This window comes from Bufo gargarizans, chromosome 10 (assembly GCF_014858855.1).
Source record: "Bufo gargarizans isolate SCDJY-AF-19 chromosome 10, ASM1485885v1, whole genome shotgun sequence".
NCBI classification, from domain to species: domain Eukaryota; kingdom Metazoa; phylum Chordata; class Amphibia; order Anura; family Bufonidae; genus Bufo; species Bufo gargarizans.
This window is the reverse complement of record NC_058089.1, coordinates 120,894,544-120,921,007: the sequence shown is the minus strand read 5'-3', so window position 1 is coordinate 120,921,007 and position 26,464 is coordinate 120,894,544. Positions and strand designations below refer to the sequence as shown.

Sequence of the window (26,464 nt, the reverse complement as noted above, 5' to 3'; positions counted from 1 at the left end):
AAAGGCATGACTGTCTGCTCTTCCCGGCCACTACCTACAACAGTTAAGCATGGTCAACAGTGTTATACACTCCCTTTAAGAGGAGTTCTGCAGTACATTTGGTGCAGCAGAAGCCCTACCGATCAGACACTTATCTTCTATTCTGTGGATGGGGATAGGTTGTTGTAATTGGACAATCCCCTTTCAGGGTGTCTTTATAGAAATGACCCAGGTTCAAGAGGTTTTCAGAAATGGCGCCACACCCGTCCATGGGATGTTCCTGGCATTGCCGCTCAGCTCCATCAAAGTGAATGACCCTGTGGACAGGTTTGTCGCTGTGTGTGGACGAAAGCAGCCATGTTTTCCTAGTTCTGAACAACCCCTTTAAATCAGGACCGCACAGGAGCTAGGCAGCTGAGGCTCCTTGAAGTCTGCTGCCGGTACTGATCCTAAAGCCTGTACCTTACAGATAAACCCTCCTAATTTTGCATAGACGTGTAAGATTGTGATTATGAAGTATTTTGTGAAATAAACACATTTTCCGTACCTTCTGCTTTCTCCCTGCCGCACCCCCAGGGTCCACACTCCGGTGGTTCCACGCTGCACTCCACTCCTCTTCCGCTCGACCTGTCTGGATTGCTGAGTTGGTCTTGTATGACCCTCCCCTGTCAAGATCCCATTCACCAGAATACAAAGCTTCTTGGGGAGGGGCGTCACCCTTCTCTGAGCCTGATTTAGACAGGGGAAGGGTGAAGAGGAGAGTGTCGTGTAACTTGGGGCCGATGGACTTGTTGGAGACACTGTCAGACCTGGCAAGTGAAAAATGGAAGGTAAGGAAGCGATGTTTAGCCTTGGTGTGGAGTACTTCTGTTCTTAGACCGGTGGTCTGCAAATGATGGCTCTGCAGCTGTTGCCAGACTGCTTCGATGTCATGCTGGGAGTTGTAGTCTAGTAACTGGAGGGTCACAGGTTGCGGACCACTGCTTAGACTGCTGGTAGCACTGAGTAGTGTTTGCTTCTTTAACCTCCCTCGACTCCATAAAGATGGTTGAAGCATGGCCCCTGTATCCCACAGCTTGCTCCTTCCCCTTTCTCTTCACCCGTCATACCCCATCCCTCCTCTGTGTGACGCTTTTCTGCCCTATAGTCCTTGCACGCTCTATAGCCTCCAGCCAGAGTGCTGCCATCATGTCTACATGATCGTGCACCATCACTGCTGGGTCATGGGGGCAGCACTGGATGCACTGAGCTGGCCTAGAGAGAAATCTAGTGTGAGTCTAATATGCACGCACACCCTCCAGACAGGACCGACTTACTGCGCATGCGCCAAATGCATTGCCTTCATGGTCAGCGGCACTGGGCCGGGAGCAATCGATGCACGCTCGTCTTGTGTCCTATGGCGATCAGTGGCATAGAGAGAGGAGATTGTGGACACTTTGGAGAGTTCCATTAAACGTATGGCAGTCTAGAAAACCGAGCACAGTTACGTTTATTCTTATGTACTGCTCGTTAGGGCATGAACTTAGGTTTTCCCAGACACAGCGGGTCCCGCAAACCCACTTCAGTTATACACAACACGCCTGCAAAAGAAAGTCTCTAATATATGTGGATCTAACCGCTTGGGAACCTGGTCATGTGACACTCTTTTTCTGAAAATCACGCTTCCGCCGATGTCGCCGCCTTTCCCAGGTTTTGGGCCCGAGCTGTGGACGAGATATCACTTCTGCTGCGGAGTGCGGACACGGCCAGAGCTGTTCCCCTCTCTGGCACATGTGCATTCACCTGATCGGTGCAGACGCCAGGACGAGGATTAGTTCTGGCCCCGTCCGCAGTGGAAGTGCCGTCCTGTGCATTGCCAAGGCCAGAAACCCGATGAAGGCTGTGATGTTCTGATTTTCAGAAGAGAAGCATCACGTGACTGGTTTGCCAAGCGCCCGAACCACGCAACTTTGGAATGGTAAGGGCGATTTCACATGAGCGTAGCCAGCACAAGAAACGCGCTCTGTGTCAGCGGTATTTCCTGTACTGAGCGCTGCTTCTGTGACACAGAATTACGGCATTCTAATGATTTATAAAGCTGTGTGTTCCTGCCCGAACTTGACTATACTGAACTGTACTGACAGAAATTCAGGCAGGAACACACCGCATCATGAGTTATCATAATGCTGTGAGTCCGTGTCTCAGGACAGGAAACACCGCTGACACACGGAGTGTATTTCCTGCGCTGGGAAGAAGTATATTACAGACTTTCTTCAGTCGTGTAAGGCTACTTTCACACTGACGTTTCTGGGTCCGCTTGTGAGATCTGTTTTCTTATTTTTATATTTTTTCCTTCATTGTAATGCAAATGGATCCATTCTGAACGGATACAAACGTTTGCATTATAGGTGCGGATGCGTCTGTGCAGATACCAGACGGATCGGCACCTAACGGAGGTGTGAAAGTAGCCTTATGTGTAATTAAGGTGGGTTTTCTACCTGAAAAAGCCATTTAATAGTAGGAACACCCCTTTAAGGTTGGATGTACACAGCACAGGTTTATGTCCTGATATAACGACCATGTTGGGCAGTGGTCTCCTACGTGTATCTGTCCAGCTACAACTCCCAGCATAGCTTGGTGGACTGCACTACAACCCGTGTCTGTCCGGCTGTGAGGGCACGCTGGGAGTGATGGTCGGACCCCCGCTAATCCTTACACTGAAGGGGACGAAGTGCATTCATGCAACTGCGGCTGGCCCCAATCACACGAAATGGTGAAGGGAACACAATGCTAAACCAGCCCGGTGACCCTTCCATTCTTAGAATGGGTGAGGGTCCCAGAGGTCAGGCCAGCACGGCCATCTCTTTATATAATGGGAGGACCCCTTTAAGCATCCACTGGCAGGTGTTTTGCTAGTTGCCTGTGCAAGACCAGGTGCAGCGTGTTATGCCGCTGGGCCCCGCTTGGACGCAAGAAGCTGTATGTGGCCCTCAATTTTTCCAATCCACAGCACTGTTTGAACTACACTGTGGATTCCCACTGAAATCAGGGGGTCACTGAATACACGTGGACTGCATCAGAATCCGCAGTGTGAACATACCCTAAACCTCATTCTTTCACAGTGTTTGGGGATTCTTTTAGGTGGGCTTGCCCAGAACATGCTGCATTTTGGGGATAAATGCTGTGAATCCGCCCAATAGAAGAATTTTTTGAGGTGGCTGTAGGTCGTGCAATAACAGGCTCTGCAGCTTCTGAGATTTCTTAGCCCAGCCTGCAGGTTACACTCAGCAGGTCCGAGTGGTCACGCCCCTGGGACAGGAGCTGTAGGTGCTGTTTGTATAGGGAGGTGTGGCGGCGTTTCCACGGACTCTGATCTGTAACGACCAGAACTGCTGTTCCTGGAACAAAAAAAATCCTGTCCGTGGCGTTCATTGCCGGGTGTTAACATCCCCCTGTGGACTACAGCATGTGGGGCGGCTCTGGTCCGTCATTACGGTTTTGACACCTTAATCCGCAAACAGACGCGTCCCCTTTTTAACAGTCTGTTGTGCAGCTGAAGATGAGCTATTGTTCCCTGTTCTCAGCCACTTCAGGTGGAGCGGAGACGCTCACTTTATGGCCGTCTGCATCCGTCACTGCTTTATCTCACATATAGCCAGTTCTGGAAGCCTCCAGGAACATTTACATACGTACAGATGTAGCAGAGCTGAATTTTGTCACAGTGTGTTACATTTGTCTTTTTATACGTCCGCCCGTAACCTTTCTATGCTGTCGCTGGACACCTTTCAATATTGATAGGCCATCAATTTAAGATCGGCGGGGGTCTGACACTACCCTGACAGCAGACAGGCAGTGTCTGGGGTTGTCAGACCTCCGCTGATCTGATAATGATGACCTGTGCTGAGGATAGGCTGTTCATATTAAAGGGATTGTCCATCTTTTATGAAGCTATTTGCCTATCCTCAGGATAGACCATCACTAGCTGATTGGGGGGGGGGGGGGGTCTGACACCTGCACCCCCCCCCCCACCAATCAGCTGTTTCGTAATTCGATCCAGTGTCAAAATCAGACAGATCATCTATTTTGTAGTGGACGGAGTATGTCACTGCCGCTCCCACAGAAGATGATATATGGAGATCTACAGAGGGCGTGAGATTGGAAGGGCGCATGTTTTCCTGTTTTTCCAGTGCATGGCTTGCAAAAAAAAAAAAAAGCTTCTGCAACAGCATGCCAGTGTATTGTCGGCTGCCAGAGGGGGGAGAAGACTGATAATGTATAGAGTCCCTCCACAGCGGCATCATGGGAGAAACATGGATGCAAAAGTTTTAATTAAGTTGTAAATTACTTGAGGAAAGTTACTACAGGATATCAACATTTTTACGGCGAGACAGTCTAGGCACAGCATGGGTCTCCCCATAGACTCTGCTCTCACATGAGAACTGGGCTTTATCTGCAACAACCCGGGCCCTTAAACCCTGTGTAGCGACTGCGGCATCTCAGCAGTTACAGAGGGAGCGGGCTCCCTCTGTCTCCCATCGGCACCCCCTAAATGAGATCATGGGGTACTAATGTCTTGGCCTTGCAGCCTAGAGCATAACGAAGGCTCAGGCCTGCCTTCAGTATATTCCTAGTATATTAGGAGATTGTATATCTATATTGTTCTCTGAGCATCTCTGCCATACAGAGCAAGTGTGCTGGCTGGGCCTGTATTACGGGTCCACAATATACAGGCCCCGGCCATTTGTCCACCGCATCACGGATGGGTCCTCAATCCGGAGCTGTGGTGTGCAACAGAGGCACGAAACCCCATGGAAGCACTACAGAGTACTTCCGTGGGGTTTCTCTCCGCACCTCTGCACCATAAAAAACTTGTTCTATTATTTATTTATTTTTTTTGTGTGGTGCGGACTGGATCACGGACCCACTCACGTTGAATGGCTCTGGATCCGTCTGTGGCAGCTGCGCGGATGGTGCTGGGCCCTTATGGACATTCTGCATGTAGACGGTCCCTCCTCTTCCACAGTCCTTATTGATGATGATCCGTTTTTACCAGAATTAGGAAGTTGGAGGCTAGGCTTGCTTAGTTAACTTTGTCTTGTTAAGGGGATATTTTAATGATAAGGGACAGGTGTCTGATTTTTGTCTGTCACGAGATTTAGGGTCTTGTCCCGCCGTATGAATGGAGTAGCGGTCGGGCATGCACGTTGCCGCTCCATTCATTTCTATCAGACTGACTGAGATTGTCACCCAAGACTACTGCCATTCACTTCACAGTGACGTTTGATATCCAGTAGTAATGTACCTGAGCTTGGGAAGGAGCCACCTTCATTGTGCTATTCCTCCATTATTCCTCTTGGAAATGTATAAGTGAATTTTTAAACTGGGTGTAACCCTTCCCCTTTTTCGATGTGTCCCTGCCTTCTGCTTTGTGAGCACTGACTGGACAGGGTTATGTTACAGGGACACATCCCCCCCCCAGTTGTCCACGTAGGCTGGGGCCACATCCGTTACCGCCAAATGACAAAAAGAAAAATCTAACACTCCTGGATTTTTTGGGGAATTGTAGGGCTGCGGTAAATTGTGAGTTGCTTTGCAATCGCATTTATTTCTAATAATTTTTTAGGCTGCTCTGAGACGCAGCAATTTTTGGTCTCTGCCAAAGTCACTCTAAAGCTCCAGCCTTATTCACACATTTCTAGGAGGAATAACAGAGGAATGGCACAATCCAGAATTCCCCTAGTCAATGGGGCATGTCCCTACACACTGTTTGTCTAAGACAGACAGCATGACTGGACAGTGCGAGTTTCCTAGTTGACTTTTTTTTTATTTTTTAAGTAATGACATTTTATCTGTTTTGTGCAGAGGATGCCGGCCCCTATCAGACTGCGGGAGCTGATCCGCACCATCCGGACAGCACGCACACAAGCTGAGGAGCGGGAGATGATCCAGAAGGAGTGTGCCGCCATCCGCTCATCATTCCGCGAGGAAGACAACACATATCGCTGCCGCAATGTGGCCAAGCTGCTATATATGCACATGCTGGGATATCCTGCTCATTTTGGTCAGGTAAGATCTTGCTGCGCCTCGGACCTGTGGATTTATTATTGAGGACATGCAAAAAAAAAAAAAAAAGGCGTTTATGTTCCCTTTAATTAAAAGTATGAAGGGACAGAACTGCTTTCATTGGCTCTCCTCGGCTTTTTGAGCGTGGGGGGGTTACGGATCCATAGAAAGTATATGCGATCTGTACTCCATATGCTTGGAAATCCGAGCAGAACTATTGAAACCCGAGGCGGCAGAGTGCTGTAAGCAGTGCCGCTTCTGCCTCTTCATGTTTCCAGCAAGGTTTTGTTAAAGGGGTTGTCTGGGTTCAGAGCTGAACCCCGACATACCCCCATTTTCACCCAGGCAGCCCCCCTGACTTGAGCATCGGAGCAGTTCATGCTCCGATGTTCTCCTTTGCCAAGAGTTCCAGTGACGAACTGGGCTCTCCACGGGGCTGCCAGGAAGCCTGGTGACATCACCGGCACTGATGGGCGGACTTTAGCGCTGCCCTAGCCAGTAAAATGGCTAGGGCAGCGCTAAAGCACGCCCATCAGAGCTGGTGACGTCACCGAACAGTGTGAAGCTTCCGCCCGGCAGTGTGTTATTGTAAACAAAAGAGCCCGTACCCTGCGCGATCTAGTGCAGGGCAAGGGAGCGCATCGGAGCATGAGATGCTCTGATGCCAACATCAGGGATGCTGCCTGGGTGAAAATAAGGGTATGTCTGGGTTCAGCTCTGAACCCGGACAACCCCTTTAAGCTTTAGGGGGTAATTGTTCGGCAGGGGTGTTAATACTGGGGCTCTTGCTGATCATGAAAACAGGGGCCTGTGCTCCCCCGTTAGAATGAAGCGCCTGTCACACGTGGGTACTGCCGCACCATTCCTGTCTGAGGCTGCTAGAGATGGCCAAGCGCTTGTACTCTGTCATCTTCGGCAGTTCCATAGTTGAATGGAGTAGTGGACCCACATGCATGTCTGCCGCCCCATTGAAATGAGCAACACTGGTCCCCATTCTGAATGGTTAACTTAGCAGATTTGCTATTCAGAGAGCTAGAAAAGTTGGGTGGCCACCCTTCAGCACAGTGTAACAAGGGCCATAGTGTTATTTACGTTTGCTGAAAAACCATTAGGAATATACATAGAGCCTCTACTTCCATATTTATTAGAGGGCATGGCTGACCTGTTACACTTGGCAGCTGAAGGCATCTGTGTTCGTCCCATGTTCATATGTGCCCGCATTGCTGAGAATAATGATGCTTTAATATATGCATATGAACCTCTAGGAGCAATGGGGGCATTGCCATTGCACTTAGAGGCTCTGCTCCCTCTACAGCTGCTACCCCCTCTTCACTTTGACAGGTCCAGGTGTGATGACGTTTCCTTGCCGGGTCCTGTCAAAGTCCAGAGGATGCCGCAGTTGAAGAGAGAGCTGAGCCTCTAGGTGCAATGGTAACGCCCCTGTTGCTCCTAGAGGCTCATTTGCATATATTAAAACATCCTTTTTCCCAGCAATGCGGGCACATATGAACATGGGACCAACACAGATGTCTTCAGCTGCCAAGTGCACATGGAGCAGGTCAGCCAGTGTCATAGGTACTAAACTGCTGACAGCTGCCCTATTGTTGAAGCTCTTGATATGCACATCACAGGACTTCTTCATAATGCTTCTTCCGGTGTTTATTTATACAGATGCTTCGTCATTTAGATACGTCCTGTTTTCCTTGCTCTTTCTGGTACTTTTTTTAAGCCCTTTTTCTTGTATTTCATGATTTATTTATTTTCCTATCACTTTACCATGTGAACAGCTGCAGTTTATGTGCCTGTAGAATGACCTGCACTCAGACTTGAACTGTCCTCCTTTCCTCTACAGCTGGAGTGCTTGAAACTCATTGCCTCTCAGAAATTCACAGACAAGAGGATCGGTTACCTTGGTGCAATGCTCCTGCTGGACGAAAGACAAGATGTGCACTTGCTGATGACCAATTGCATTAAGAAGTAAGAAATAAACCTACATCTGCAGAAGGGTGGGGGTGATCCTTGGCTGATTGCTCCACTCGCCTCCCTGCTCATGTCTACGATACTGGGTATGCTGAGATCAGTGGGTCCACACAACCACTTTTGATCTACTGCACTGATGATAAAGGGACAGCTATTCCTCCCAACCCCCCCATACACATGCATGCTTGGTTGTGCTAAGCATGCAGTTGTTCCCTGTAGGAAGCGGAGAATAAGCCACTGCCAGGCACCGCTTGTCTCCTGTGAGAACAAGTGGATTGGGCATGAAGAAATCCAACATGCCTGCCTCTTCTTTTTATTTTTTTTCTCTGACATCTTAGTGGAGAATCGCAGCACCTCCATACACATTAGATGGTTGGCTGCTCTTACCAATATCCCAACGTGTATGGCCACATTAATGGTCTCCATGATTGATTGATTGTCTAGATCAGGGATGCTCAACCTGCGGCCCTCCAGCTGTTGCAAAACTACAGCTCCCACCATGCCCTGCTGTAGACTATCCGGGCATGCTGGGAGTTGTAGTTTTGCAGCAGCCGGAGGGCCGCAGGTTGAGCATCCTTGGTCTAGATGTTTCCGCCTACACGTGATACTGGTCATAGGAATCTGTGTAACGTATAAGTTGTGCCAAGGTGCCATAGGTATGGTGGTGGCAGGTTCCCTAGAGAGACTGATGTGATAGAGGCTGTCCCAGAAACCAAGACCTGGAAAGGTTGTAAACTGCGGACAAATTCTTTCTTAATTTGCAAAAAATCTGCACATTTTTGGACGATTTAGATTGAAATTTAGAAAAATGCCATAAGGATACATGACCTTGTACTATCCCCCAGCTGTGATCGTGAAGGTTCCCCTCTCCTGCGGTAAAAACATACAGACCAGGCATCCTCTGCGTCCACGGGCTGCAAAATGGTGTCTGTCACATGACCACTTCCTCGGGCTGTAGTTTGGCTTGGGCAAGTGTATGCACCTGGTACATGCTCAGATGTCAGCAGGCAGACACATATTTTACCTGCAAAAGATTTGTCTGCTTGCTGTTCAGCACCAGTCCGAACCACTGGAAGCCAGGAACAGCCCGAGGAAGAGGTCCTGTGGAAACGTCACCGCCATCTTGCAGCCTATGGATGAGGAGGGTGTCTAGTCTGTTCCACTGCAGGTACTGAGGCACCTTTGGGCCCTCACTATCTCAGCTTGGGGACAGTACAGAGTCCTATATGCTTGCATTAAGCGTGCTTGACTGTTTATGGCAGAAATGTCAGTCTAAATTGGCCAACGCCTATAAAGGGGCTGTCCCTCTTCAGCAAGTGGCATGTATCATGTAGAGAAAGCTAATACCAGCCACTTACTAATGTGTTGGGATTGTCCATATTGCTTCCTTTGCTGGCTGGATTCATTTCTGCATCACATACACTGCTCGTTTCCATGGTTTCGACCACCCTGCAATCCATCAGCTGTTGTCGTAATTGCACACTGTAGGAAAAATGGACGGCCTGTCTGCTGGCTGAGACTGTGGGACTGCACATAGGCTGATGCTTTTTCCTATAGTGTGCAAGTGCGGCCACCGATGCTGGATTGCAGGGTGGTCGTAACCATGGAAGCGAGCAGTGTATAATGTGATGGAAAAATGAATCCAGCCAGCAAAGGGAGCAATATGGATAATAACAATACATTAGTAAGTGGCTTGTATTAGCTTTCTCTACATGATACATGCCACTTGCTAAAGTGAGAGGACCCCTTTTAAAGTTTTCATTGTATTTTGATTTTTTTTTCCATTCAAGTCAATAGGTGCCTCTGCCTCTCCCTGGTAAACGCCAACCTACAGTCATGCTGTAGATTTAATTCTGAGGGTTTTTTTTTGTCTCGTTAATGCTCTGTGAAATTCAGGCTACCCTTTAGTCCAAACCTACAATGTGACTATACACATGGGGCTGAGCTGCGCCTAGGCCGTAGAAGTGAAAAGGGCTCAGCTGCAATACCAAGCACAGCCACTATACAATGGGTGGCGCTGTGCTTGGTGATCAGGGAGAAGGCCACAGCGCTCACAGGGTTATATTTGTATGTGTTTGAGTAGAGAAGAGGGTTTATCTTGATAGGTTTAGCATTCTGCAGTCTATTACAGTTCCAGATGGTTGTAACCCAGCTTTCCTGGGATCATGGAGAGTCAAATCTGCTTAGCTGTGGCACTATTTAGCAACGGGGAGGGGGTTTATCTTGGTAGATTTAGTATTCTGCAGTCTACAGTTACAGTTCCACGTGGTCGTAACCCGGCTTTCCCAGGACCCAGCAAGGAATATCTGTTTAGCTATGGCACTCTTTAGGAGTGAGGAGAGATGGAAGATTTGTCACGGGGTTTTTTACTCTACTTTTCCAGGCCCCTGGCTATCAAATCCAGCTAAGTATCCTACAATACAGAGCATTTACCAATTCATAATGAGCCGACATTCTGCAGCCTGGGAAAGCTGGGTAACCATTTCTGCGGGGTGGTGATGGGGCATATAGGTTTTATAAAATACACATCATGCTGCCCTGATACATGATTCTATCAAATGGATCAATATAATCTGTCGTCACCCATGGATCTCTACCCGGCTTTTCCAGATCCCTGAATGGCAAGTTGGTCTAGCTATATGTAGGAAGTTATCACAACATAACCAGGTAAATTTGGAATTCAACAGTGTGAGAAAGCTGGGTAGCAACCTCTGCAGAGATGTAATGGAGGCCACCTTTTGTACATGCATTTTAATTTTTTGGGGATTCTGGGTTTCCCTTCAATTAAATGTGCTGCAAATTAGCAGAATACTTACTTTGAAAAGTATCCCACATAGGCTCATGCAGCTGGGTCATACAGGTTGCTCCCATAGATACGGTCCCGAAAATCCCCTCTTAGGGATGGAAATGTCAATTACTGTATGTACGCTGCATACGGAATTCTTTTTTCCTTATTGACCCATCCTCTGCAGTGGTGCTAAAAGGGGACCCCAGGGGTAAGATTAAGGGTGGTCTGTCTTTTAGAGATGTACAAAGTAGGGAGGCTTTCGTTCCTTCAAGTGAATATTCGTGACATACCACTAGATTGAGTACCACACCATGAGTCGCTGTGTAGCCATGCACATTTAATAAGTCGCGGGATCAGCTGATGATCTAACGTAGGGATGGTCCAACCTGCGGCTCTCCAGCTGTTGCAAAACTCCAACTCCCAGCATGCCCAGACTGCTTACAGCTATCGGCCTACAGCCGGGCATGGTGGGAATTGTAGTTTTACAACAGCTGGAGAGCCGCAGGTTGGCCAGCCCCGATCTAATGCATATAAGAGGGTCCTTGATTCTCCCGCAGTGGCAGGAACGGGGGGTTGAGCATGTCGAGTCTTCATGACAGACCGACGGAGACAATGCAGCGTGCAAAAGCACAATGTCGACTAAAGTGATAGGTGAGAGCGGGGCCCCCAAAAGCTGCATGTTGTGTTTCCCAATCACATCGTAACCTGTCCGTATTTGTTACCTCGAGACAGTTTATTCCATCTTGTCGCCTTTTTCCGTCCTCTTGTTTGTTTAAATGCTTTGTGACAGCAGGGACCCTCTTCTCTTGATTATACAAGCATTTACTGCGGCCGTGACATCATTTTGTGTGGGCGGCATGGAGAAAACGGAATAACAGCTGAGTAATACCTCGCATTCATGGCCGCTCTGCTGTTCTGTGATCCAGGGCAGCACATTCATTAAAGGGGTATGGCTAGGATACATCATCACTTTCTGATGGCTGGAGATTCCTCACCAATCCTTTACAGCAGCCTAGTGGACCATAGAAACCTGTAGTCTGGAGATGACACCTTTTGTAATGGGAGAGCATTGCAGGAGTACTCTGTGACCTATGCATAGGTCGTTGTGCAGGAAGAGGGGAGGAGGAGAGCTGTGACATCACCTGTTGTGAATGGTGGATCCTGTGTTATCTGTCATTGTAATTCTGCCTGTGATGATAATGAGATGACTGCCGAGAAGCGATCTCTACAGAACAGGAATTGTCAGCCTTTTTTAATAGTTTCATGCATTCCCCGTGTAATAACAGTTCTGGATCATCTATTCTTATGTCTCTATGTTGTGCCATTCCTTTATTATTCCTGCTAGAAGTTATGAATGAATTGCTAGCAGTCTGCAGTAAGGGTACAGAGGGGTGGTAACAAGTTGGAGGGGTGTCCCTGCACAGTCTGACAATGACAGCACTGATTGGACAGAGTCGGACTGTGCAGGGACACCCCCCCCCCCCAACTGGTTACATCCCCTCTGTACCCTTACTGAAGGCTAGTAGCAATTCATTCATAACTTCTAGGAGGAATAATAAAGGAATGGCACAACATAGAGCCATAAGCATCAATGCTTTAGAATTGTTATTACATGGGGAATACAACATGCAGTAGTTTTTTCTGATATTGATGACTTTTAAAATTTAAATCACATCACTGAAAATTCCTAAATATTACTTTTAATAAATGGATTCCTCCACTGCTTGTGTGTTGCATCCTACATATAATGCTAACCCGTAACATCTGCTTTTTTTTTAGTGACCTGAATCACAGCACCCAGTATGTGCAGGGTTTGGCCCTGTGCACATTGGGCTGCATGGGATCCTCCGAGATGTGCAGAGACCTGGCAGGAGAGGTAGAGAAACTTCTGAAAACGTCCAACTCCTACCTACGTAAGAAGGTGAGTTTATAGAGCCGCAAACACCGTAGAAGAAGCGGTAGGCAGATCTCATCTGGTCGTCCGGCATAGGCCTTTGCTAGGGCAGTCGTCTTCTGCCTCTGCTCTTGCACAGACTTTATAGCTGGCAGCCGACTACATCTTAGGAGTTGTAGATTTGCAACGTCTGGAAAGCTTAGAGGATGGGGAACAATATTAGGGAACTTTAGGTATCTCTTGTAAATGTCATGTGTTCTGTATGCGTCGTTACAGGCTGCCTTATGTGCCGTTCACGTCATCAGAAAGGTCCCTGAACTTATGGAAATGTTTTTACCTGCAACGAAAAACCTGCTGAACGAGAAGAACCACGGTATGTAAGAGCTACAATATGATGTGTGTCATTGGCTCTTTTGACCGCGTTTCTGCTTTTCTTTCTCTTCTGCTAAATTTCGCCTTTATTTTATTCATGATTCATCGTATTATACAGGAGTGCTGCATACCTCCGTGGTGCTCCTGACAGAGATGTGTGAACGAAGCCCCGACATGTTGACACATTTTAGGAAGGTAGGATTTTATGGCCGTTTTTTCTACTCCCGATCCTTCCCATCTTGGGGCCCCTTTAATCCACAGCTTTAATAGACTTTGGTTGACATTTATCATCCCTTGTACACCAGAAAAATGGCCTCAAAGTTTGGTGCATGCCATGGTTGCGCAAAATTTTGCTCGCCATGAGGTGGGGCTATAGCCGGCCAGGCACATTTATTAAAATCTACACCAAGGAACTGTCATGGATTAGGGTCTATTCACACGTCCGTGGTGTGTTGCGGACCCGCAAATTGTGGATCCGCAACACACCCGGCCGGCACCCCCTATAGAAATGCCTATACTTGTCCGCCGCTGCGGACAAGAATAGGACATGTTCTATCTTTTGCGGAGCTGCGAACCGGAAGTTCGCGGCAGAAACCCTGAAGTTTGGGGCCGCGCTCTGCAAATGCGGAAGCGGAGAACACATAGTGTACTCTCCGCTTCATGTCCAGGCCCATAGAGAATGATCGGGTCCGCACCCGTTCCGCAAAATTGCGGAACGGGTGTGGACGTGTGAATGGGGCCTTATAGTGAAAATCTACACCAGTTCCCTGGCTGGTATAGATTTCCATTTTGGTGCATGGACAAGCACAGATGCACCACAATTATTTAGGGGCACGCACCTCTTAGTATTTGTGGCACACCTCTGCCAGCAGGAGATAGATTAAGACCAGTGTGTATTATTAAGAAGTGTCTGCTTTTGTTCTGAAAGGGGTTGGCTTATTTTTCTTAGCTAGAGTTTAACTAAGGGTAGTAACCTGCTGAGACTTGGCTTTGTTGAGCTGTTGGCATTGGTGGATGGCAAGGTTTTCTTTTGAAAATAAAGATGGCATTCACATCTGTTGATTACAATGGGCCCTTTGTTTTACCAATACCGACTGACAAACTTCAAACTGCTGATCAGGGGTTCGAGAACTCTCAGTATCCCTTCTTCCCCACACACCAAAAATAAGTTAAATGCAATCCTAAAAGAAATTGACTCCAAAGGTGTATGTAGCCTTTAAGCCACATTCTAAATAGTCTTAGGCTACTTTCACATATTGTAGTTTTATTCCGGCTGCCTCTCGGCATGTTTGCCATGCTGCCGCCGGAACTCCTTATAGTCAATGGGGCCGGAGCGGTCCTTCGGCGGCACACAGTGCACTAGCACTGATCCAGCAGGCTATTCACCCGCCGGACCCAGCCTGCCAAAGAAGGCTGCCGCTAGTGTAAAACTAGCCTTAGTTTAAAAATGTCAAACTGTTTTGCAGAGTTTGTGTTACTCCTTCACATAGCTGCTTCCTGGATGCGTAATTTACCATCAGTGCTGCGAGTATGCTGGGGTAGAAGGTTGTACACAATGTCAGAACATGGCATGGAGAGGGAGGAAATCGTCCTATGAGGGTGGCACACACAAGCTGTACTTAGGGAGGAATACACACACACAAGGCAAGTTGCATGGGGGAGGCTGCATAAGTGTAGAGAAAAAGCCGAGCACCCGCGGCGACGGTCTTTCTAAGGGCTCATGCACATGGCGGTGTTTTGCAGTCTGCAAATCGCAGATCCACAAAACACTGATCCCGGCTGAGTGCATGCCACCTATTTGTTTTTTTAATTTCTGTAGAAGTGACCTATCCTTGTCCTGAAAACAGGCAAGAATAGGACACGTTCTATCTTTTTTTTTTGTTTGTGGGGTGAATGGACCTGCGGATGCGGACAGCGCACAGTGTGCTGTCCGCAGTCTTTTGCGGCCCCATTGAAATTAACGGGTCCGCATCCGCACAAAGTGCGTATCGGACACCGTCCAAACATACAGCATGAGTCCTAAATGAGAGGAGATCCCTTATGAGCCGTAGAAGGGGAAATCAGTCCAGGAACGAATCAGTGTTTCCACATGAGCTAGTGAAGACAGCAGCATCCTGGACACACAGATCTCACATCCAGCATGAATTACTAGGATGCACTTGGCCATATGAGAAAAATCTAAAGCTGTAGGTTGCAAACTAAATATCAGGGATCTGAAAATGAACGATGGAATGAAGACTGAAACTTGATGCGACTTTTTAAAGTCAAGGTAACCACTAACGCGTGTAACAATAATTTCACGGCAAAGTGGTCCATAGCCTTTAAGCACGGCTTCCTTTTACATAGTTGCACTTTTCAGAATGACTGCAGAGATGTCTGTCTATGCATTTGCCATGAGTGACCACAGTAATTTTCTAAGTGTATGCTACATGTCAGGATCCCGGGGTTGTACTACATGTAATGTGTGGCTCCGGTTCTGCTGTTCGCTCTTCCTAACACCTGCTTCCTGTCTTTTGCTCTCTGCCTGTTTGGGATCCTGCTGTTTGTTAGAATGAGAAGGTAAGCATCATTAGTTGTCGTCTTTGTTCCCGTATGCCTATTCAATCATGAGTATATACACTTCCCTCCCATATGTTCTAGGACTAAACCTTTCCCGTTCCATTGATTTATAACTGCCCGTCTTTGTGATGCTGTAGCACAACCTGGCCTATGTAATTCTGGCTCCAGGGCCTCCTAGTTATAGAATATCCAATATGTCAGTGTAAATTTAACGTCCAGTTTGTGACAGTATTGTGTCTGTGTCTGGGGGGAGACCATTAGGTTGCGTGGTTAACGCGGTCCTTCATCTCCACAGCTTGTTCCTCAGCTAGTTCGTATCCTTAAGAATCTCATAATGTCCGGGTATTCTCCAGAGCATGACGTGTCTGGCATCAGTGACCCTTTCTTACAGGTGAGCATGAATATTCTTTATGCCATAATCCATAGGTTTGTCCGCTTTTTTATTTTTTATATTTTTTTATATTTATAACCGATATCAGATTGGCAGCAGTTCAACTTCCAGCACCCCAGCCAATCCTCTGTTTGAAAGGACCACGGCGCTGGGCCGAGCACTGTGGTCCTTGATTTTTTATTTTTTTTGCATCACTTCCTTCCTGAAACCGTAACTTGAGTTTTCCATTCACATAGCCGTAAGAGATCTTATTATTTGCAAAACAAGTTGTACTTTCTAATGCCTCCATGCAATATTGCATACAATGTCGTGGGAAGCTGATAAGAAAAAAAAAAATCCAAATGGGGTGGAATAAAAAAATATATAAATTAAATTTCGCCATTTTTATGCGTTTTTTTGTTTTTATAACATTCCCTATGCAGTAAAACTGACTTGTTCCCTTCATTCTCCGGGTCAGAACAATTACAGTGATACCTTTAATTAGTTTCTCTTGTGTTTTAATACTTAAAAAATAATAATAATAATAATAATTTAAAAAAATATATTTTGCTGTGCATTGCCAGCAAACCTGTGGAACTGTGTAAGGGCTTATTATTTGTGGGATTATGTGTAGTTTTTATTGATAGTTTTGGAGTGTGTGTGCCATTTTTTGCAATTACAAAACTGTGAATCTGCCATTTTTTGATTTTCCGTACGGGATAAATACATTTAATATTTTAATTGTTTGAGCTTTTGTTTATTTTTATTATGGGAAAATGGTGTGCGCACGGAATAACTTCAGTTTTTTTTTTTTTGCGGACCCATTGAAATGAATGGTTCCACAAACAAAACGGACACGGAAAGAAAATACAGTCGTGTGCATGAGCCCTAAGGCTGCTGATGCTATGTAGTCCAGGCGCTGACTTCGAGCTGCAGAAATTGGTGGTGTGTTGGACCACTGCTGATCTGCCAGTGATGGCCTATCCTGAGGATGATCCATCCTGATGACATTTTATTTTTATTGTCTTTTAGGTCCGGATACTCCGACTTCTCAGGATTCTTGGTCGAAATGACGATGACTCAAGTGAAGCAATGAATGACATCTTGGCGCAGGTGCATAGTTGTACTTTAGTTATAGTATGCTTTTCAGGCATTACAGAAGGCAAACTACACCATAAACCTGCACATTCGGCTCAGCTAGACGTCCGTGTTATTTCCATGGGGTACTGAGAGAAGCAGCTGGCAGACATCTGGTATGTCTTGGGAAAGGATCACATAGGTTACAATCAGTATGTCTGACCCTTGCTTCCTCCAACTGGAAAAGTTAGGACATAGTCTGGCTGGACTTAAATGCAATATAAAAAGTAATGGGAAGCAAATAGTCCCTGACTCATGCATGCACGTAGGACCCTCTCAAATCATCCGCTTGTACTTCCTAGAAAACATGTGGCACGCTCATGCCTTTTATATAAAAGGAATTTGCAAAGTCGGAGCGTGCCACTTGTGTGCTTTTGAAGCACGTATAGTCTAGCCGGTCCTAAACACAAGACCATCAGCGGATCTCGCCAGAAATTTCAGGATCTTCTCACCAGCACATGTTTTCTGCTGGTCACTTTAATCAATGCCACAAGATGTACAACTAGTAATTCTAATGGTGACCACGAATTGTGCGAGTAGTAGTGTGCAGGATCTGCTGAATACATCTGCCTAATACTGCACTGCTATCTTTTCCAGGTTGCAACAAACACAGAAACCAGCAAAAATGTTGGCAACGCCATTCTGTATGAAACAGTCTTAACGATCATGGACATAAAATCAGAAAGTGGCCTGCGGGTGTGTATCTTGGAAGTCTCTGCTGCATTTCTGACACTTCCTCCGGACACGTTATCCAGTGGTGATGCTTAGTCTCAGTTCACACTGCTGCAGCCGGTACTGCGCTGTTTTGTGTTAGGCAGCCCCGCTCTCTCTTCAGGCTGTCCTCATGCTGTGTCTCACAGGGAGGATGTAAACAATTTAAAGAGGGAGCTGGAGGATTTGGGATAAGATTTTTATTCCACTTTGGAGACTGACACCAAAACGCTGCAAACAGCGTTTTGGTGTCCGTCTCCAAAGTGGAATAAAATCTGTCTGATGAAACTGAGCCAAACTGATCCGTTCTGACACACAATGTAAGTCAATGGGGATGGATCAGTTTTCACTGGCACAATAGAAAGACAGATCCGTCTTGGCTATGTTAAAGATAATAAAAACGGATCCGTTCTGAATGGATTCAGTCGGTAGTATTATCTGAACGGATCCATCCGTGCAGATCCATGATGGATCCGCACCAAACGCGAGTGTGAAAGTAGCCTTAGTTAAAGGGGTTAATATTGGTGCCCTATCTTCAGTTTAGGTCATCAATATCAGATTTGTGGGGGTCCGACAGCCAGCAACCCGCCGATAAGCTGCTACAAAGTGCTTAGTCCTCTTCCTAGGCCAGTGATGTCACGTTCATCGGTCACATGGCCTAGGCCAGGCATCCTCAAACTGCGGCCCTCCAGCTGTTGCAAAACTACAACTCCCAGCATGCCCGAACAACCTACAGGTATCGCCCTACAGCAGGGCATTGTGGGAGTTGTAGTTTTACAACAGCTGGAGGGCTCCAGTTTAAGGATGCCTGGCCTACGCGCAGGTCAGTCCCATTCGAGTGAATGGGGCTGAGCTGTAATACCAAGCACAGCCACTATCCAATGCACGGCGCTGTGTTTGGTGAGCAGTAGCGCTCACTGGTGCTTCTGGTCTCCTCAAACAGCCACCGATCTGATATTGATGACCTATCCTGAGGATATGCCATCAATATCAAATTCCTGGATGACCCCTTTAAACCCTCAGTCAGGCCATGACACAGACGTGTGAATCCAGTCTAGAAACAGCATTCTTACTGGAGGCAGTTGCCGTGAAAATGACCTCAGCTGGATCCTTCACATGAAGAATATTTGTTGCAGAATTTTCTGTGACTGAAAATCTGTTCCATACGTGTGAATGTTGGTGGTGTCTGCAGCAAGCGCATGGATTTCTGCACACCTCATTGGGATGAATGGCACAGTAGCTGCAATTTCTGCAGCAGCTCAACTGCATGTGAACAGGTCACCAAATGATCTAATCATTTATCAATTTTATTTTTTTATGGTTAATTATTTTTATGACCATAATTAATAATTCTTAATTTAATTATTACCCCCCGACATACTCTATGTGAAAATAGTCGGCAGTGATGAGATTAGAATGGCTTTTTAAGGTTTTTTTTTTTTTCACAAAGATATGACATCGCTTTCTGATCAGTGGAAGTCTGACCTCTAGGACCCTCCAGATCCGAAGAATGAAGGGGCTGCTGTGCAGAGAAAGTCGGCATCATTGGGGGTCCAGGAGGTCGAGCTCCCACTGAATCACTTTACAATATGTAAATACTCCTTTCACAATGTATCTAATTAGAAAATTGACTGGGACAATATTGCGCCATCTTTATTATTATTATTATTATTATATTTTTTTTTCCTTACAGGTTTTAGCAATTAATATTCTGGGACGGTTCTTATTAAATAACGACAAGAATATTCGGTGAGTAATTTTGTATGTTTTCATATTCCCTGTGGAAATCACGAGGCTTGCAGCAGGTAACGGAAAGCATGCACATGGTTGTGATCATCACGCTATCTTGTTTGTTTTTCATTACAGCTATGTTGCTTTGACATCCCTACTTAAAACTGTACAGACGGATCACAATGCAGTCCAGAGACACCGCAGCACCATTGTCGACTGTCTGAAGGACCTGGACGTCTCCATTAAGAGGTAAGGATAGCTGATTGCATTGGCGTTATGCCAGTGACCTGTGTGCCGTGTTCTGGGATGGCCATATGATGATTACTGAGTGATCCATCGTCTGAGCTTCACTGCTGACACCAATAATCTGACTGCCTCCCCAGCTGTGACGTATACGGCATTTGCAGCAGTTTTTTCAGTACATTTCTGACTCCGTTCTGTAAAAACCCTTGCATTGTAGGCGAGCCATGGAGCTTAGCTTTGCATTAGTGAACGGCAACAACATCCGGGGTATGATGAAGGAGCTGCTTTATTTCCTCGACTCCTGTGAACCAGAATTCAAAGCGGATTGTGCATCAGGCATCTTCTTAGCAGCAGAGAAGTGAGTAATGTCTGAGTGACTGGGACAGAGACATTCACCAGCCACCGTGGCTGCACATAATGCTGCAGATTTGACTTTTTAATTCCTATTTCTTATAGATATGCTCCTTCAAAGCGGTGGCACATAGACACAATTATGAGAGTCCTCACTACTGTAAGTATCAGAAAACGGGGTTCATTTTAAATGGTTATTGCCATCTTGGACGTATATGGCATATCCATATAATATGCCGTAGATGCCTTTCCCCACCTCTGTCGAGAACGGGGTTCCCCAACCTTTCTCATCAAGAGAGGGTGGCTGTAGCTTCAAGGCGGAGAATTAATGGAGAAGGGACCATCCATGAGCAGAGCGATTTTCCTTAAATTTTACAGGAGTCATGAAAGAGGTTCTGTAACGTGGTAGAATTAGAGCGTGCCGTGAACATGCATGGTCACCTTTCCATTCGTTTCCAGCCATCGGCTACATCACCAGGAGGGATGGGGTTGGGGGACCACCCCACTCTGTATAGGAGCAGGTTCCATAGGGTGAACCCGCATTGATCAGACATTTGTCTAACATAGGAATACCCCTTTAATTTTGTCTTCGTTACGGTCCTCATTCCATTTTCTATTATCAAAAGGAACTACAGATAGGAGATCAGTTCTGTTTGGGAAACAGTTCACTAATCTGATTGTTAATCTGTATTTCTAGGCTGGAAGCTACGTGCGGGATGATGCAGTACCCAATTTAATTCAGCTGATCACTAATAGCAATGAGATGCATGAATACACTGTACAGAAACTCTATAAAGCTATTCTGGATGATATCTCCCAGGTAAGTGGCTGCCACTGTATTGCTTCTGCACAAGCGTTAGTCCACTTCAATCATGAGGACAGCAGAAGTGAGATTTGCGGGAAGCATAAACATGGATTTGTTTCTGAACTTACCAAATTACGTTTCTTGGAATATAATAAGTTTTTGTTTTGGAGTTTCTGGAAGCTGCAAATAAGCATTCAGGGGGTCCAGCCTGAGCGTGCACCTCAGTGGGAGAGAGGAATACGCTGCTGCCGGACCCCCCTGGGGGCAGCTTACTGTATCTCTAATGGGAACAAAGGATTGGGCATGCTGAAACCCAGTGCGCCCGATCCTTTCCCAACATCTTTGGTCAGAGGATAATAACTCCCTAGATCAACAGGTCCACTGCTGGGAACCGCACTTACAATGAGAACGGAGCCGGGAAATGAACAGAGGGCGCACTGCGCATGCGCAGCCGCCCTCCATTCATTTCTATGTGTCCTGCTCCATAGAAATGAATGGCAGCATGGGCCGCGCATGCGCAGTGCGCTTCCATTCACTTCTATGGGAGCAGTGCTTGGTGGTGGACGGACCCCGGGAAATCCGGGGTCCTCCAGCCACAGCGTTCTCTGCTTCGTTCTCTGTGTAGGTGGGACCCGCACCTATCAGACAATGGGGGCATAACCTTACGATACACCCCCATTGTCTGAGATGTGAATACCCCTTTAAATTACTTTGACATGACCGGTCCCTCATGAAGCCATGCTGATATGGCGTTATTTGCTTATTTTCATTGAGGTCCTCAAAGATAGCATCGCTTAGAAAACCTTTAAACCGTTTACCCAGATGGTCCCCATACATATTAGATCTTTCAGGTTCTGCAGAGTTCAGTCTAATGTGTATAGGCCCATTGAGGCCATGTTCAGGCGCTGCAGAATATATCAACATACAGCGTTCACCCCTCACAGTGCTATAGGTGAAATCTGCAGCCATTTACAGGGGCGTGGCCTTTCTTCCCCCAAAACACCATCATCAACTACATGTCAACCCAATTGGGCTGTGATGGCTGACCTCCGGCACTCCATCTGTGGTAAAACTACGACTCCCAACATGCACACTTGCTTGGCTGTTCTCAAAACTCCGTAGAAATGAATTAAGCATGCTGGGAGTTATAGTTTTACTACAGCTGGAGTCCCGGAGGTTAGCTGTCACTGCAATAGGGGATACAGAGATTACTGACTCCTCAGTATATTTTTGTATATATATTTTTTTAAATGAGTGCAAAAATATGTGCATATTGGGAGACAATTGCTTTTATTGGTATAATTAACTCTGGGGCTGCACAGTGACTTTGGCCACAACAAGCCTTGTACTTCCAAAGATCAGCCAAGCGGCTGTGACCCCAGAATCGCTAAAAAAAAATCCAGGAATGTTGGACTTTTTATTTTATTTTTTATTTTGCTATTCTGAGCTGTGTTCGTAGCAAATTGCACACTGCAACCCCATTTACGTTGAGAGGCTGCAGCGCTGGCGGACACAGTTGCTGTGTGCCCCGGCCTAAAGTGTCCTTCCAGTTTTACTCTCCTGCCCACTGTGACATTGAGTGTGGAATGACGCAGCCACAAATTGGGCGCTACGTTTTTATTCTTCACTCTTTAGCACATGCAGTTCTTTGTGCGACCACTAAGTGGCACTGCTTTCCATGTATTTTATATTGGACGTCTGTTCAGTTTTGTTCTACATTTTTCTTTTCTCTCACAGCAACCTCTGGTCCAGGTGGCCTCGTGGTGTATAGGAGAGTATGGAGACCTGCTGGTATCGGGCCAATGTGAAGAGGAGGAACCTATACAGGTACAAATGCAGTTACTGGCACGGTGCATGAGAGTCGTTTAGGCAATTGATGCAATATTTTAATGAGCTTTCTTTTCTGAACAGGTCTCAGAAGACGAGGTTCTGGATATTCTAGAGAATGTTCTTATTTCTAACATGTCCGCATCAGTTACACGAGGCTTTGCACTGACGGCCATTATGAAAAACTCAACTAGGTTCAATAACACTGTCAAGTAAGTACGAGGCTAGATAATGGGCTTCACCTGGATCCGAGCTGCACAAGAACCATGATTTTAGCTTTCGTCAAACTGTTTTCTCACCAAGTCCTCTTTGTTCCTTGCAGCCGCATAAAGAAGGTGGTTTCTATCTATGGGAGCAGCATTGATGTGGAGCTTCAGCAAAGAGCTGTGGAATATAATGCTTTATTCAAGAAATATGACCACATGAGGTGAGGAGACCGACTCCATCTGTGATAACGGCTGCCTTGATTACTTCATGAGCAATTCTAACATCTGATGCCTTCTAGGCCTGCACTTCTGGAGAGGATGCCTGTAATGGAGAAGACCATGACCAATGGACCAACAGACATAGCGCAAACGAATGGTGAAGCGGAACCTGGAATCATAGATACCAAACCAGTTCTTTCCACTCAACCGCCAGCCAGCCAGGTATCTAATAGTGGTGCTAAGTCTATGAGGGTTAGCTAGTTCATTTTACCACAACGGAAGCATTTATTCTTATGTTGGATGTCTGGTTGCAATTATTTGCTTAAAGGGGTTGGACATAACCCCTTCTTCACCCGTATAGCCCCTAGGAGTGAAGCATCGGAGCATGAAATGCATTGCGCAGAGCAAGGGCTGTTTTATTTACATTTTTTAAACTGCTAGGTGGAGGCTTCCGCCTAGCAGTGTTCCCAGAGACATCACCGGCACTAACGGACGGTGTTTAGCACTGCCCTAGCACTGCCTATCGTGCCCATCAGAAGCCCGGTACATCACCGGTTCTGTAGAAAAAGCCCTTGCCCTGCGAAAGGCAAGGGGGAGCATCTGAGCATGAAATGCTACAAGGCTCCACTCATAGGGGTTGAATGGGTGAAGAAGGGTTTATGTCTAGGTTCGGCCGGACAACCCCTTTAACCACTTCAGCCCCGCTAGGTGAAACCCCCTTCATGACCAGAGCACTTTTTACACTTCGGCACTACACTACTTTCACCGTTTATCGCTCGGTCATGCAACTTACCATACAAATGAATTTTACCTCCTTTTCTTCTCACTAATAGAGCTTTCATTTGGTGGTATTTCATTGCTGCTGGCATTTTTACTTTTTTGTTATTAATCAAAATGTAACGATTTTTTTGCAAAAAAATGACATTTTTCACTTTCAGCTGTAAAATTTTGCAAAAAAAACGACATCCATATATAAATTTTTCGCCAAATTTATTGTTCTACATGTCTTTGATAAAAAAAAAAATGTTTGGGCAAAAAAAAATGGTTTGGGTAAAAGTTATAGCATTTACAAACTATGGTACAAAAATGTGAATTTCCGCTTTTTGAAACAGCTCTGACTTTCTGAGCACCTGTCATGATTCCTGAGGTTCTACAATGCCCAAACAGTAGAAAACCCCCACAAATGACCCCATTTCGGAAAGTAGACACCCTAAGGTATTCGCTGATGGGCATAGTGAGTTCATAGAACTTTTTATTTTTTGTCACAAGTTAGCGGAAAATGATGATGATTTTTATTTATTTATTTTTTCTTACAAAGTCTCATATTCCACTAACTTGCGACAAAAAATAAAAAATTCTAGGAACTCGCCGTGCCCCTCACGGAATACCTTGGGATGTCTTCTTTCCAAAATGGGGTCACTTGTGGCGTAGTTATACTGCCCTGGCAATTTAGGGGCCCAAATGTGTGAGAAGAACTTTGCAATCAAAATGTGTAAAAAATGACCGGTGAAATCCAAAAGGTGCACTTTGGAATATGTGCCCCTTTGCCCACCTTGGCATCAAAAAAAATGGGGTGGGGGGGTGGGGGTGATCAATGACAGGGGGGTGATCACCCATATAGACTCCCTGATCACCCCCTGTCATTGATCACCCCCCCTGTAAGGCTCCATTCAGACATCCGCATGATTTTTTACGGATCCATGGATACATGTATCGGATCCACAGAACGCATGCGGACGTCTGAATGGAGCTTTACAGGGGGGTTATCAATGACAGGGGGTGATCAGGGTAATCAGGGTGATCACCCCCCTGTCACTGATCACCCCCCCTGTAAGGCTCCATTCAGACATCCGCATGATTTTTTACGGATCCATGGATACATGTATCGGATCCACAGAACGCATGCGGACGTCTGAATGGAGCCTTACAGGGGGGTTATCAATGACAGGGGGGTGATCAGGGAGTGTATATGGGTGATCACCCGCCTGTCATTGATCACCCCCTGTAAGGCTCCATTCAGACGTCCGCATGTGTTTTGCGGATCCGATCCATGTATCCATGGATCCGTAAAAATCATGCGGACGTCTGAATGGAGCCTTACAGGGGAGTGATCAATTACAGGCGGGTGATCAATGACAGGGGGTGATCAGGGAGTGGATATGGGTGATCACCCGCCTGTCATTGATCACCCCCCTGTAAGGCTCCATTCAGACGTCCGTATGCTTTTTGCGGATCCGATCCATGTATCCGTGGATCCGTAAAAATCATACGGACGTCTGAACGGAGCCTGACAGAGGGGTGATCAATGACAGAGGGGTGATCAATGACAGGGGGGTGATCAATGACAGGGCGGTGATCAATGACAGGGGGGTGATCAGGGAGTTTATATGGGGTGATCATGGGTGATCAGGGGTTTATAAGGGGTTAATAAGTGACGGGGGGGGGGGGGGTGTAGTGTAGTGTAGTGTGGTGTTTGGTGCGACTGTACTGACCTACCTGAGTCCTCTGGTGGTCGATCCTAACAAAAGGGACCACCAGAGGACCAGGTAGGAGGTATATTAGACGCTGTTATGAAAACAGCGTCTAATATACCTGTTAGGGGTTAAAAAATTTGGATCTCCAGCCTGCCAGCGAACGATCGCCGCTGGCATGCTGGAGATCCACTCGCTTACCTTCCGTTCCTGTGAGCGCGCGCGCCTGTGTGTGCGCGTTCACAGGAATTCTCGCGTCTCGCGAGATGACGCATATATGCGTGACTGTGCGCCAGCCTGCCACCTCCGGAACGCACATGTGCGTTAGGCGGTCCGGAGGTGGTTAATGCCCAATCTAGATAGCTCTTGTCACTTTCTTTTAGCATTTTGTGCCCATTGACTCTTAACAGGCTGACCGTGCCTCTGTAGAAAGCCTATAGGAGTCAAGGTGGCACAATGCTTTCCTATCGCTGCCACATTTTGGATATTTTTTGCATATCATAGCGACATTTGTCACCAGCCTCTATTCTTCCAACAACTTAGTTGTGACATGGAAGCTCTGCTATCAAACTGACACTTGAGTTTATGAAAATGACCAGATTCTTGTATATTTTGGTAAGGGGCTGAGCTTTTCTTTCCTTAGAACTAGAGGCCCTTTTACCCTTTCTTCCCGACAGTCGCCTGCAGTGGAGGAGACCACTGCATTTACAGACATCCCAGCTCTATTCCAAAATCAAATGAGGAGCTTGTCCGACTTCATGTGGTTCCAAAACCAACAG

At 46.5% G+C, this 26,464-nt stretch overlaps 1 protein-coding gene across 2 annotated transcripts in view; it reads left to right on the top strand.

The window, feature by feature from the left end:
• The first annotated feature begins 746 nt into the window (after nucleotides 1-746).
• The window catches only part of AP1G1 (adaptor related protein complex 1 subunit gamma 1), a 36,645-nt gene continuing 10,927 nt past the window's right edge, over nucleotides 747-26,464 (top strand). Inside the window, exons 1-19 of one of the 2 annotated variants that reach the window (XM_044269576.1) lie at nucleotides 747-809; nucleotides 5,821-6,024; nucleotides 7,874-7,998; nucleotides 12,569-12,710; nucleotides 12,960-13,056; nucleotides 13,174-13,250; nucleotides 15,606-15,614; nucleotides 15,910-16,005; nucleotides 17,017-17,097; nucleotides 17,719-17,817; nucleotides 19,526-19,581; nucleotides 19,699-19,812; nucleotides 20,024-20,164; nucleotides 20,263-20,317; nucleotides 20,855-20,977; nucleotides 22,700-22,789; nucleotides 22,874-23,001; nucleotides 23,112-23,216; nucleotides 23,295-23,436. In XM_044269576.1, the coding sequence (XP_044125511.1) occupies nucleotides 762-809; nucleotides 5,821-6,024; nucleotides 7,874-7,998; nucleotides 12,569-12,710; nucleotides 12,960-13,056; nucleotides 13,174-13,250; nucleotides 15,606-15,614; nucleotides 15,910-16,005; nucleotides 17,017-17,097; nucleotides 17,719-17,817; nucleotides 19,526-19,581; nucleotides 19,699-19,812; nucleotides 20,024-20,164; nucleotides 20,263-20,317; nucleotides 20,855-20,977; nucleotides 22,700-22,789; nucleotides 22,874-23,001; nucleotides 23,112-23,216; nucleotides 23,295-23,436 (1,932 nt within the window). In that variant the 5' untranslated portion in view covers nucleotides 747-761. The remainder of the gene's footprint in view (nucleotides 810-5,820; nucleotides 6,025-7,873; nucleotides 7,999-12,568; nucleotides 12,711-12,959; nucleotides 13,057-13,173; nucleotides 13,251-15,605; nucleotides 15,615-15,909; nucleotides 16,006-17,016; nucleotides 17,098-17,718; nucleotides 17,818-19,525; nucleotides 19,582-19,698; nucleotides 19,813-20,023; nucleotides 20,165-20,262; nucleotides 20,318-20,854; nucleotides 20,978-22,699; nucleotides 22,790-22,873; nucleotides 23,002-23,111; nucleotides 23,217-23,294; nucleotides 23,437-26,464) is intronic. The other variant, XM_044269577.1, reaches the window with a different exon arrangement.